General features: G+C 42.8%; 1 protein-coding gene across 2 annotated transcripts in view; it reads left to right on the top strand.

Moving 5' to 3' along the window:
* The first annotated feature begins 628 nt into the window (after window positions 1–628).
* LOC119659955 overlaps window positions 629–12,843 on the top strand; it is a 69,738-nt gene continuing 57,523 nt past the window's right edge. The window contains exons 1-2 of one of the 2 annotated variants that reach the window (XM_038068307.1): window positions 629–712; window positions 789–998. In XM_038068307.1, coding sequence (XP_037924235.1) covers window positions 984–998 — 15 coding nt within the window. In that variant the 5' untranslated portion in view covers window positions 629–712; window positions 789–983. Of the gene's footprint in view, window positions 999–12,843 lie in introns of both variants that reach the window. The other variant, XM_038068306.1, reaches the window with a different exon arrangement.

Genomic DNA, 12,843 nt, shown 5'->3' with positions numbered 1-12,843 from the left:
GATGATCATGACAAGGATTCATTCTCATGTCGGGAGAGTAGTTGGGAAACAATGCACGGGTGGATACATCTGGAATATGGAGCAAAGGAATATGGGTCGTAGGAAACCGAAATAGAAAAACTTCCCCAGAAATTCTCGAGATTCTTTGCTCGACACTATCGTTCTCGCAGTTGAAAAATCCTTCTATAAGCTGCAAACAAGAGTTATTGCCGCAATCATAGCTTCCATTTCCCACCACATATTTTATGTGCGCCATAAAACTTTAATACGCTCACCAGTAGGTAAGTACCGTAAGGTTACGTATAGTGTTTATTATTTACACGGGTTTGTCACGACATTTACGAATAACAAACCAAATAAGGGTCATATTGGAGCATTCGTGTATACTTAACTATCACGCCACCCCTTCCATCAACTATTCACAATGAGGCAAACCATAATATATACGGATGCGTCCTGGTGAAGGACGCAATCCAACAACCATGATCTATTGAATTAATGATGAGAAAATCCCTGCCAGACTTAATTAAGAATGCAATACGATTCCTGTATAAAGTATAGTAGTCTTACCTAAGCCCATAATCCTTGAACACGTCAATTACTATCTACTTAATCAGACAAGGATACGGGACGTGCAGGCATCGTGATTTCGGGTGCTATTTTAATACTTTTATTCGGATTAGGAAACTAGTTCAATTCGGAAGCAAGGCAGGTGGGGAACGGAGAGATTGAAAGGATCAGAAAACGTTTTAGATGTGGTCTTTGTTTTTATTTGTGTTGTGATACAGTTTGCCGGCATCAGGAGTTTGAGGAGATCCGTTATGAAAAATTCACTAAGTACGAAAGTTTAGATAAGCTCAAGGTGGGTAAACTCCCGACTGTTGAATATTCATAAGCTTCAGTAGCACATCAAATTGCCGGACCATCTCAAGGGCAAACTAAGCGGTAAGGAGACGTAATCTCACCAAAATATATCTGATGGAATGAAAGCATTTACGGTAAATATTTTGACAAACTTTTGAATGAAAATAATCTAGGATTCATAAGTTGACGATAGAAAAACTACCACTAAGTTGTGCGTTTGGGGTTGAAAATTGAAAATGCGTTTAAAAGGAAATAGTTCGTTAAAGAGTTACTTTTTTGTAGACTGAAAAGTGGGGACTACCCTTTCAAAAGCGAACTTCCGGACGGGCTAAGAGGGTAGAGCATTCAAATGAAGAGGATCTGTTGCCTGCTAGTCATGCGTTAGAGGCCAACGCATCTGGCGGGGGAATGAACCGAAGCAACACCCCAGTAATTATGCTCCCTGCACTGGAAAAGTTGCTAATAATATCGAAAGCGAAGAAGAAACAACATATTGTATATCGAGCGCTGCGTGGCCAATGGGAAGCTTGGTCTCTAACTTAACTAACTTTGTTAATAATATTAGAATTTTCGCCAAACTTTCCAATTTTACGATTCTTGAATGAACTTAAAATGGACTCGCAGTAAATTTCCAAAATACAAAATTATACTGTTATCAAGTTTATTCGAACTGCTATTGTATTAGAGAAAATTCTGAGGCCTATATATTATGCGTACGGACCATTATATTTTTTTTCAGATTTTTCGTTTGAATAGTTTCGTAGAACGGGTCCTTCAAGTAATTGTCCCTTTTCGGAACAAAACCAATATCTGCTTCCGAAAGTATTAATCAAGACCCTTCATTTGATACCCCACATGACAATATTCGGTGAAAAAATGTTGCATCCCCCTTTAGGTATATGAGGACCCCCTTGAGTTCAACTTGCAACAATGTAATTCATTAGCTTTCATCATTCACATTTCCATCAAATCTCATTTGAATCGGTGTGATCGTTTCTGAAAAACTGCGTGTGACAGAGAGAGATACCTGTTATGAGGAGTTTCCAGATCTCTCGCCACATTTCACGCATTCCTAACGGTGTCTAGATATGTGTTCAGGTCCCTTTCTTTTGACTGTGTATGGGCTCATCTCCGGTGCGTGGACCAAAATGGCTATGGGAAGGATACCCGGAAAATAGAAAGAATAGAAAGTGGAACAAGTGAGAAAGAGTAAACCCCAGTAGCAATGGCTTTTCAGAGTGAGCATCCTTCGACTGCAGTGCCTGTATAGAGGACAACTCAGTCACAATGGCAGCTAATGCTACAAGTGTTTTAGATTTCTCAACAACTCTGCCAGGAACACCAACTACAATGGCAAAGAATAATGAGCTGAAGATACCTGATAGAAAGCCGATTTCGACACCCAATGCATCTGTTCAGGAGAAACACATCAATTTCACGATCTCCTCCAATACCAAAGACGGCGAAAAGGAAAGCTCATGGAAGTTGTGCATGGGATAAAGGTGATGGAGTCTGTAAAAGGTGTAATCTGGTTAAGGATCATCGAGAGCAAAGCCCTGACGCCTGACCCCTGTAGCTTGGAGCTTAATCGCTGAATCCCATTTAATTCCACCAAGGGTACCTCATTTTGGCGAACTATAGGAGGCAGCCGTCAAATCTACTAAAAACTTGCTTCCTGACAGCGTAAAAGACAGCTTATGAGGAATTAGAAATAGTAATGGTGCAAGTAGAAGCGATACTTAATTCAAGGCCCATCACACCAATGTCTTTGGACCCCAATGATCTGACTACACTAACACCGGGATACTTTCTAATAGAACCGCTGACGAGTACCGCCGAGTCCGCTAAACAAACTTAGCGAGTAGGTCTAGATCAACATTGGAAGCGCACTCTCCATATCTAAAACGAATTCTGGCAACGATGGTTCAAAGAATATTTAACTGAGCTACAGTATCGAAGCACATGGAAGCAACAGTGCCAGAATGCCTAACCTGGTATAATGGCATTAATAAAAGACAACAACCTTCCTGCCATGCAATAGCCTCTCGGTTAGATACCGGAGACTGTTAAAAGAAATGACGATCTCGTCCGAGTGGCAATCGTAAAAACAGCCACAGGTGTCGTGAAACGGCCAATCCACAATCATGCTCCGCTCCTAATAAATGCTGAAGAAAAAACGGTCACCGGAACGGAAGAAAGCATTACCAGATCGGTCTCCCCTCTTACTATGCTGAATCAGCCAACCTATTCGTGGCGAGACAATCAATAGCTAACACAAAAGCAAAGCCACAACAGACCAAACGTCCATCCCCCTCCACCATCCCAAACCTGGGCTCAGCCAATCTCCCATCAGTCTGTTATTATTCACTTGTCTTATCTTGCCAGGCCTAGGAAACGATCAGGACACCAAACTTAAATCAACGCCAAGATTGTATTTTGAACGGATGGGTTTCATCCATGTGTCATCCAACGAATGGGATCTGGCCATTTACTATAATGTGACCAGCTACCGGAAAGAGCTAGCAACCGTAAATAAGAGGCTCGAAAACTTGCATTATCTCTGCAGCAGGATGGTAAACAAGCAGACCTGTGAACCAACTCTTCCTCGATTCTCAGACATGGTAACCAAATTAACACAACCCGTTTCTGCATTAGGAAGGTCAAGTCTGTTGGAAAAGATCCCCTCTGTATTCGATAACGTCGCTCACTCGCTATTTGTCGTTTTGGACAATGACTACGCTGAGAAGATGTCAAAAACGTTAAAACATCTGGAACAGAACGATGTATAACTGCTGGAATTGCTGCGAAATCAAACATCCATCATTGATTTCACTACAAACATCACAAGAGAAACTCACAAAACAGTAGAAAAACGAGTGAACGAACTTTAAGGTTATCTCAACTAGACAATCAATACAATTACGAGAGTAAACAACGAATCCCACCAAGAAAAACTAATCAAATATTTCAACACTCTAGCAATACGATTGATTTTGATAACGGCACACTATCAAAAGGCGTAATCTACATTATTGGATGTAATAACAGGGGCTCAACACGGCAAAGTTAATCCGCAGGTATTAACTCGAAAGCAGTTGCATGACCAACTAACAGATGTGGAGCTACGATTTCTGCTCAAGTGCTAAGTGGATCAGGAATTTTCAATATAACTAGTGGATGCAGTATCAAGGACAAAGACACTACGTTACAGGCAAGCAAGGTATATCCTACAATGATAAGGACATCCTTCATTCCTTCTCGAAATCAATCCGACATCCTCGAATTCACCGATACCTGAAAATCAATTGCTCAGCAGGATAATTTGGAAGACGACGATATGCCGAAGGAGGACTCCCGACAAATACGTTCCCTGACGTCCATAATTTCACCATCAAATATATGGGTTTGTCAATAGTCGTGGCCTGTTTAGTATACCTTTTCTGGAAATTCCACATAGAGCGATCCCCGCGTAATTCTCGTCCGATACCCGCACCACGGCAATTAAATGCTGAGAATTGCCAAATGAATCCAGAAGTTCATCCTTGAAAAGTACGTTCAAAGAGAGGGGAAGGATGTTCGCATAAAAATCATACTTATGTCAAAAGGTCGTATAGTTCGCATAATTACAATTTTACCTGCCAGAGGCACTGAATTAAAAACAACTTAGGTGGAAATTCTGGTACTGTACCAACAGTATCTAAAGGCTTCATATCCTAGTACTGAACTAGGTTGTGATTAGGCGATCTCTAAAGGCTTCATACCCTTGTACTGAACTAAGTTGTGTAGGCGGTAAAGAAAAACCTCTATCGCGATATAAAAACATAGCTCTCAAAGATCTATTCATACGATCCAGCCGTGACCCAGCAGCTAGCGTGTGCAGCATTGCACAGCACAGTCATAAACAAATTGTTCCATACATTTACTATAAGGGGTATTCACACGATCCAACAGTAGAGGCTCTCTACGCTTCTTCGCTTTCAATGGAATGGCTTTTCAATTTCTCTACTGGAATACCTTCCAGAACCGGGGAAAAATATTGTTTGCACGAATTCTGACCTGTGCTATGTCCGTGCAAATCCGGAACGCCTGCCGCTGGATGGTATGAACACTTTCGCCGGTACTGTGCTGGATCCGAAACGCCTGATGCTGGAACGTATAAATACTCTGATAGTAAATGTATGGAACAGTTTTGTCTGCCTATGTTGTGCAGTGCTGAACACAGTAGCTGCTGGATCGTGTGAATAAAACTTAAGGCATCAGTCCAGATAGCGCCAAATATGTTCGTGACAGCGATCTCGACATGTTTCAAAGAAGAGGCATTTCCCCACAGTAGAAGAACCAGAAGCTAATGCTCATTCCCACTACGAACCACCCTTTGGGTTAACCTTCGTCTTTTAAGCCGATATACTTTCTAAATAATGCTGGCAAATTATCCAAAAAATACTTCCAATTGTCAAAAAGAAATGTTGATACTCAAAAAAGGAGTTTAGAAATCGAAAGACGAGGTCAACCAATGCATTTAACCTACTGGCTAAGATAGCTAAAGCCGCACTCGAGGAGGAAAAATGTTGTGCAATGATCACATTGAATGCCTTAATTTGACGAGTGGAAATAAAAGAGACTCTAATCAAACTAAAGAGGGCGAAGTGCATGGTGGGTATCATTCTTCTATATTGCGATTCAGATGAAAGGCCGAAATCATATCGAAGCACAGCCTAGGCCCATTCTAGTGATTAATTTTTACAGTGGAGTATCGCCGCTAGATCCTCCTACTGGCGTGGATACTATTGGTTTCGCGGTCGACATTAGACTGACGTGATAGCCAAGATGGTAGCCGCTGATATTCTGACCAGAAAAGGACAACGTCCTTATAAGTCGCCAGAGAATCTTCCGGGAGCCGATGGCAGTTTCCCCGGAGTGAAATTATCGCTGCGTTACAGGAGAGGTAGAATGACTCATAAAAATGTTGGTGGACCCACAAAATCATATGGGATATTTCGAGGTTGATTATTAGTTATTCATTACCATATAAAAGTGAACAAACGGACAAGTCAGATAATGAAAATATGTACTCACCATCTTTTTGGAGATTAATAAATCCTTGTTGCATGTTGACGGTCTTCAATATATTGAATTCCCACTACACTTTTTTTGTTATCCTCATCATAATTAAAATTTGTCGCACTTTTTGAACCATTCAACGAAACCAATATTCACGTCACTAATGGCACTGTGTGGGCTCATCCGACTCACATCCGGAAAATAGCCCCTAGTTCTAACTGGAAATGATAAGTGAAAACTAACTAGCAATGAGGAACCTATGCTTGGGACTAGGATTATTATAAACGAGAAGGAAACCATTCGATTATTCCGCACGACCACGCCGTACTCCTTAGAAAGTCCCGTCTATTTAGGAAAGGAGAGGATCTGCTCAGTCAAGATTTCAATTAAAGCACTACACACTTGCCGAAACGGCATGTTATTTACACGACAGCGACGAATATTAAGCCAACGGAGAACTAACTCGAATTTAAAGGATCACAAGGTTACACGCGACTCCACGCTCCCGAATTCCTTGGGGATCTTTATTTTCCCGGATTCTATTTAGCACGAGATACTTCCGAAAAATAGTTAACTTATTTACTGGCTAAGCGATTAGCGCATGTATCGACATGAAATTCCGGCACTTCATGGGACAGGAAGAATTTAGTGCAACAAACTGGTTTTCTGTATGGAAAAACTAAATTCCAAAAATGAGGGAATTTCACTATTATTATTCCACTATTCACAAATATTTATTAATTAAATATTCACTTTAATTGTTTTATTTATTAAATATCAAATTTATGGATCAAAATTTAGAAAAATTCTCGAAATCTGCACATTGTACCGCGTGACCGAAATCTAATGACCAAAACTTGTTTCATGCGCAATTAACGAAGGCCGGAGTGAACTGAGAACAGGTAGAGTCTGAATGCTTTTTCAAAAACTGATCAGTGACACCAAAGTGCAAGTCGGTGCAAACTCTCACGCGATGAGTTACTCCAACATATTTCCAAAGGCAACCTGGAAGAAAATAAAAAACTTAGTGAATAGCGAAATCAATGAAGTCATTAGCTTAAAACTAATTTATTCTCAATGAGAACCTATAAATGACCATTTCCGTAAACCCCTCAAACATACGCTGCAGCCATAAATGAGGTAGAACTACTCTCATCTCAGGAAATTTTGTGGCTAGACTCTCACTGGAAGTCTACGAATGATTCTGTCATGACTATCAAACATCCTTACGTGGGAGGAATATAACGTATCAAGGATCAATGCTTGCTTTATTGTTTTTGTCAACTTTCGGAAACAGATATGTGTCCTAGGAAGGGGGAAGGATCCCCACGACCAAGATTTACCTTTCTTTGATAATGTGCTCAGTAAGGATGAATGGAGCTCTTGGCAAACTATGCTTGGGACCTGAATTTCAGGAAAATTTTTGTATTTGTGTGCGGAGAAGTGGGAAGTAAAAGCCTCTAAGCACTCAAACCATAACGGTCATTGCACTCGAGGGCCCCTTTCTAAAGTAATATGCCAGATTTGTTAATTCACCGCAGGATTTCCTCCAGTGGATGTGAATCTGCTCGTTGCGGATGGCGTACATCAGCGCTCCAAAGCTGATATGTAAGGTGCCCAAACGCGGGGCGCTCAGATATTAAATATTTTATGGATTCCGCTTCGTGCGCTTGCGAGGCAAATTTAGAAATATAAACCTCATTAATGTTGACCCCCCTACAGAGGAGACTGCAGAGTCGAAGAAGGCTACCTTCCACGAGGCAGTAGAACGAGCCATCGAAGCCTGTCCCAGATATGATATCAAAATCATACTTGGAAATTTTAACAGCCAAGTAAGGAAGGAGCCCGTATTCAGGCGATACGTTGGCACACATAGCTTACACCAAAATACCGATGATAACGGCCGGCGGATCAATGGGTGAAATGCTTGTTTGAAGTACGTGGTTTGCGCGAAAAGCGGTCCACAAACATACGTGGGCCTCTCCAAATGGGACCACTTTCAACCAAATTGATCACGTGTTGATCGAACGCCGCCACTTCTCAGCCTTGTTGAATGTCAGAACATATAGGGGGGCCAATATAGACTCGGATCACTATCTCGTTGGGATGGTGCTCCGACCTCGAATAACAACACCTTCCAGAATTCCCTCTGACAATCAGGTGAAAGTTAACACTGAAGCCATCCAAATTAATGCCGCAATAACCGCAGTCGGCAGAGATCCTGGAGATGAAGCATCAATAAATGATCTTCACAATCACCTGAAGAATGTTATCATAAATATGGCCACTAACATACTTGGCCCCAGTCGCAAAAAGAGTCGGAACGGCAGATTTGACGATGAATGTAAGCTAGCAACGGAACGCAAGAATGCTGCATACCGAGTAATGCTGCATTCTCAATGAACACGGGCACGCGCGGAGACTTATCACGAACTCCGGCGAGCGGAGAAGCGACTTCACAGACGGAAAAAGGAAGCCTGGGAGAACAAACAGGTCTATGAACTCGAAAAGTATAGGGAGCAACCGCACCAGGCGCGGAAGTTTTACCAACAAGTCAGCAGGGTGAAGTCTTACACACCTCAATGTTCATCCTGCCGAAACAAAGAGGGACATTTGATTTCCGACAGAATGGGCATATTGGAGCGATAGGTTGAGTACTTTGATGAACTAATGAACAACCAGAACATCAGCGAGTTGAAGGTCCCGCCAACTGAAGACGACGGACAAATACTGCCAGCACCAAGTATAGAAGAAACAGTCCGTGCAGTTCATCGGCTTAAAAGTCATAAGTCGCCAGGAGCCGATGGAATTACATAGATGGAGATAACACACAGTGCAGCAATTATAGAGGTATCACGTACCTGGGTACCATCTATAAAACTATCTCCAGTATCTTGCAAGGACGGATAGCCCCATACGCCCAGAACATCATTGGCCCGTACCAAAGAGGCTTCACTCCAGGCGAATCAGCAACAGATCAGATTTTCTCCCTGCGGCAAGCTATGGAAAAACTGTTGGAATATGGACATCAGTCGCACCATATATTCATCGATTTTAAAGCCGCCTATGATAGTATAGCCAGGGCAAAACTGTACACGGCCATGAGAGAATTCGGTATCGCGACGAAATTGATAAGATTGACTAGGCTGACCACGACCAATGTGCGAGGCCAGATAGAAGCACTAGGATTACTCTCAAGACCGTGCGACAACAACAACGGTCTACAACAAGGGGATGCCCTATTATCATACGTACTCTTTAAACTGGCCCTGGAGCCCACCCAACTACTGGCCTATGCTGATGATATCGACATCATAGAAAGAACGACTCGAGACGTACAAACTGCCTTCATCCAGATTGAGCAGGCGGCAATCGGGGCGAGATTTTGGCTGCACATCAATGAAGGCAAGACAAAGTATATGGTGCAACGTCAGCACCGAAAACCAACCAACCAACAACATCAAACGGCACTGGTCAAACGGGAAGAATAAAGATAGGAGAATATAACTTTGAGATCGTTGAAAATTTCTCCTATCTAGGGTCGAAAAACTGATAAGAGCTTCGTTGATGAAATCCGCACACGGTTGTTGGCAGCCAACAGAGCCTATTTCAGCTTACAAAAACTTTTTCGCTCGAAACGTCTCACCATAGGGTCAAAGCTCATACTGTACAAGACTCTGATCTTGCCAGTCCCTATTTATTACTCGGAGGCCTGGGTTTTTGGTAAGAAAAATTGCGAACTCTTGGTCGCGTTCGAGTGAAGAATCCGCGGAAGAATTTTTGGCCCCCTACATGAGAATGGACGCCAACGTAACGACAAAATCTATGAGCGACCACGAATTTTCTACTTACATTCGTACAGAAATCTTGGGAATCCGGGATTTTCCCATAGAGGCGACGAAGGAGATGATCGTCCTCTCCCTACGATTGCAAAGATAATAGCTCATAATAAGCTTTATCGATAGAGAGCAGGTTGGTTCTCGGTCCAGATCCTCCTGCATTGACCACACCCATCAACACCTTAAAGATCATTTTGGAACAGTGCGCGGAGGTTACGTCTTCGTTGTAACTGCTCTTCATTAATTTGGAGGAAGCCATCGATAGTGTGAATGGGGAGTGTCTCTGAAGTGCTCTACGCAGGGGGGGCATTCCCGAGTAAGTAATATTATGGCACAAAATGTCACCTGCTGCATCTCAGAGGAGTTTGAAGTCCAAAGTGGTGTGTGGTTGGCACACTGTACTCTACCAAGGGGAAAATGACAACCATATATATTGGGCAATGCTAGTGACACACGAGTTCCAAGTTCCGATCTCGCACGAGAGAAAATGACCCTTCTTTTGCTGAAGCATAATTTCCCTCCACGCCACAGTGAATACAGAGTAGTTCCACCATATAGAATAGAAAAATGGAATTCAATCAGCCATTACATTCCTAGCAAATTCTTGAGGTGGTAAAAAGATTGTTTAACGCAACTTGACTATCGCTGAAGGTTGCGCCCCTGTCTTAATCGGCCCCTCAATTACCAATTCGCAACTCTTAGAATCGCATACAATTCAGCCTAATGACCGTTGCACGTATATTCTCCCAAGGGACAAGACCACTTGTCGTTCTTATCGGAAAACTGTTCCGTTTTTAAAATGTCGGTGTAAAAGATCTCAGTATATCGCGGCACGCATTATTCCATTTCGTGTCATTTTTCGCTACGTTTGAGGATTTTAAGGATTACTTCATGCCATCTACCAGACAAATGTATGAAGATTCGAGAATCACATGGTATTGCAAGAACAGGACTCAGTTCCCCCAATCTATCTTCCAATGCTATGCGCCCCTTACATCCGTTTTTTTCCGCGTAGGCCTAAAATAATTAGTCTCTGAGTTGCTCTCTGCCCTGTGAGTTGAGGTTTAGGAATACACTCGAAGTCTTCCATCCTTGTCGTAAAAGACGAATAAGATGGATAAATTAGTGGGCTAGCAACTTGCGAATTTTGAAACTTTATTGCTACCGAAACGTCAGCAACGCCTCGGATAATGACCAACCTCAGGGCAACGAACTTGGGCTACCGGAAACGTACTATGATTGGTTTCTAGAATAAGCGCAGGCCTCACATTGCTCGCTTTCTCCAACAAATATAAGCTGGCAATTTTGGGCATTAGCAAAGCAAGAAAATGGGAGCAAGATAATACTCCTCCTGCCTTGCGACAATGTGCTCCTGTACACCGTAAAGCCAAGTCGAACCCAGTGTCGGGTTGCTTCTGACGGCTACTACAAGACGCGTTCTCTTGACCTGGAAGCCAGTTTCTTACAAACTTCTGACTGCAAAATTCCAGACCAGGTTAAGGAGCATCACAATTGTACAATGCTATGCACCAACGGAGACTTGCGATGTAGTGGAGCAAGATGCTTCCTATGAACAATTAAATGCAGTTCAGGGGAGGTTTTCTAACGGTGATATTGTGATCGTAATGGGTGAACTGAATGACAAGTTAGGATCTGACAATACCTTCCTCGGACATGTAATGGGGAAACACGGTCTTGGTGACGGCAGCAGTAATGGTGAGAGGTTCGTTGATCTCCATAACTTCCACCGCCTCGTCATTGGTGGCAAATTGTTTGAGTATGGAGCTTGCCATAAGGTTATTTGGGTTTCGACTGGCCACTGCGATAAGCAGCGTATTTAAGAATAGTCTCCTGAATGTACGTAACAAGAGAGGCGCTAACATCGGCCTTGAACGTGATCACCATCATCGTCTGCGTGTTGTGTCCGCCATTTCTCGCAGGATTGGATAACTACGACCCCCAAGTTCAAAGTCGACCGCTTGTCTGAGAAAGCGGCCGCTCGACAGTGGCAGAGTTGATGTCCTGAAAAGCCCGCCCGAGAATATTGATAGCCATTCCACATCCATCAAAACTGATTTTTTCCCGAGCGCTACGTAGGTCGTCAGGCAATTTCCAAAGAGGAGTTGCAAAATATGGGTGGTTGAAGAGTCATGGAAGCGGACCGATCAATAGATGATATTCAAGGCTATATTGGCCGTTGCGACAGCGAGCGTGACATGTGAAGTTCCGATAAATTCAATGTAGTGCGCACGGAGACCAATTTATTCTTGCGGTGGGTAGGGAAGCGGGAGACGCCACATATAGCAATAACTTCAGAACCGTATTCCAAAAAACGAAATGACTTGCATGTGGTTGCACATTTTCCGATGTTCCTGTGAAGGACGTTAACGTGATAACGAAAGGAAGGAACAGTCAACCACAATTCTTAACCATATTATATTCGACGAAGTTCTGCTTTTTGGGGCTGAATTGGTTAGTCACCATAAGCTACGAATACGGACTGCTTCTCCAAACATGAGAGAAATCAAACGGAGTAAAGCCTCGGGGCTTGACGCCCTCCCTGCTGGCTTATCCATCGTTGCACCTGCGTTTCTACAGAACTGCTGCTTTGACTCGTACAGAAATCATGACTGTCCGGAATCTCTTCCAAAGAGGGAAAAAGGGATGATCGTTAAGTTTCTAAAGAAGAGTAATCGTTTTGAGACAATTAGGTGAGAGTTGACATTGAAGAAATCCACAACACAGCCCTCCGAAACATCTTTGAAAGGGAAATGGATGCCGCAATAACCGCAGTCAACAGAGATCCTGGAGATGAAGCACCAACAAATGATCTTCACAATCACCTGAAGAACGTTATCATAAATACGGCCACAAACACACTTCGCCCCAGCTGCAAAAAGTATCGGAACTACAGGTTTGACGATGAATATAAGCCAGCAACGGAACGAAAAAATGCTGACTACCGAGTAATGTTACATTCACAAAAAATGCGGGCACGCGCGGAGAAGCGACTTCACAGATTGAAAAAGGAAGCCTGGGAGAACCAATATATCTGTGAACTGGAAAAGTGCAGGGAGCA

Source organism: Hermetia illucens, chromosome 6 (genome assembly GCF_905115235.1).
Source record: "Hermetia illucens chromosome 6, iHerIll2.2.curated.20191125, whole genome shotgun sequence".
NCBI lineage: Eukaryota > Metazoa > Arthropoda > Insecta > Diptera > Stratiomyidae > Hermetia > Hermetia illucens.
This window is presented reverse-complemented; position numbering and strand designations above follow the sequence as displayed.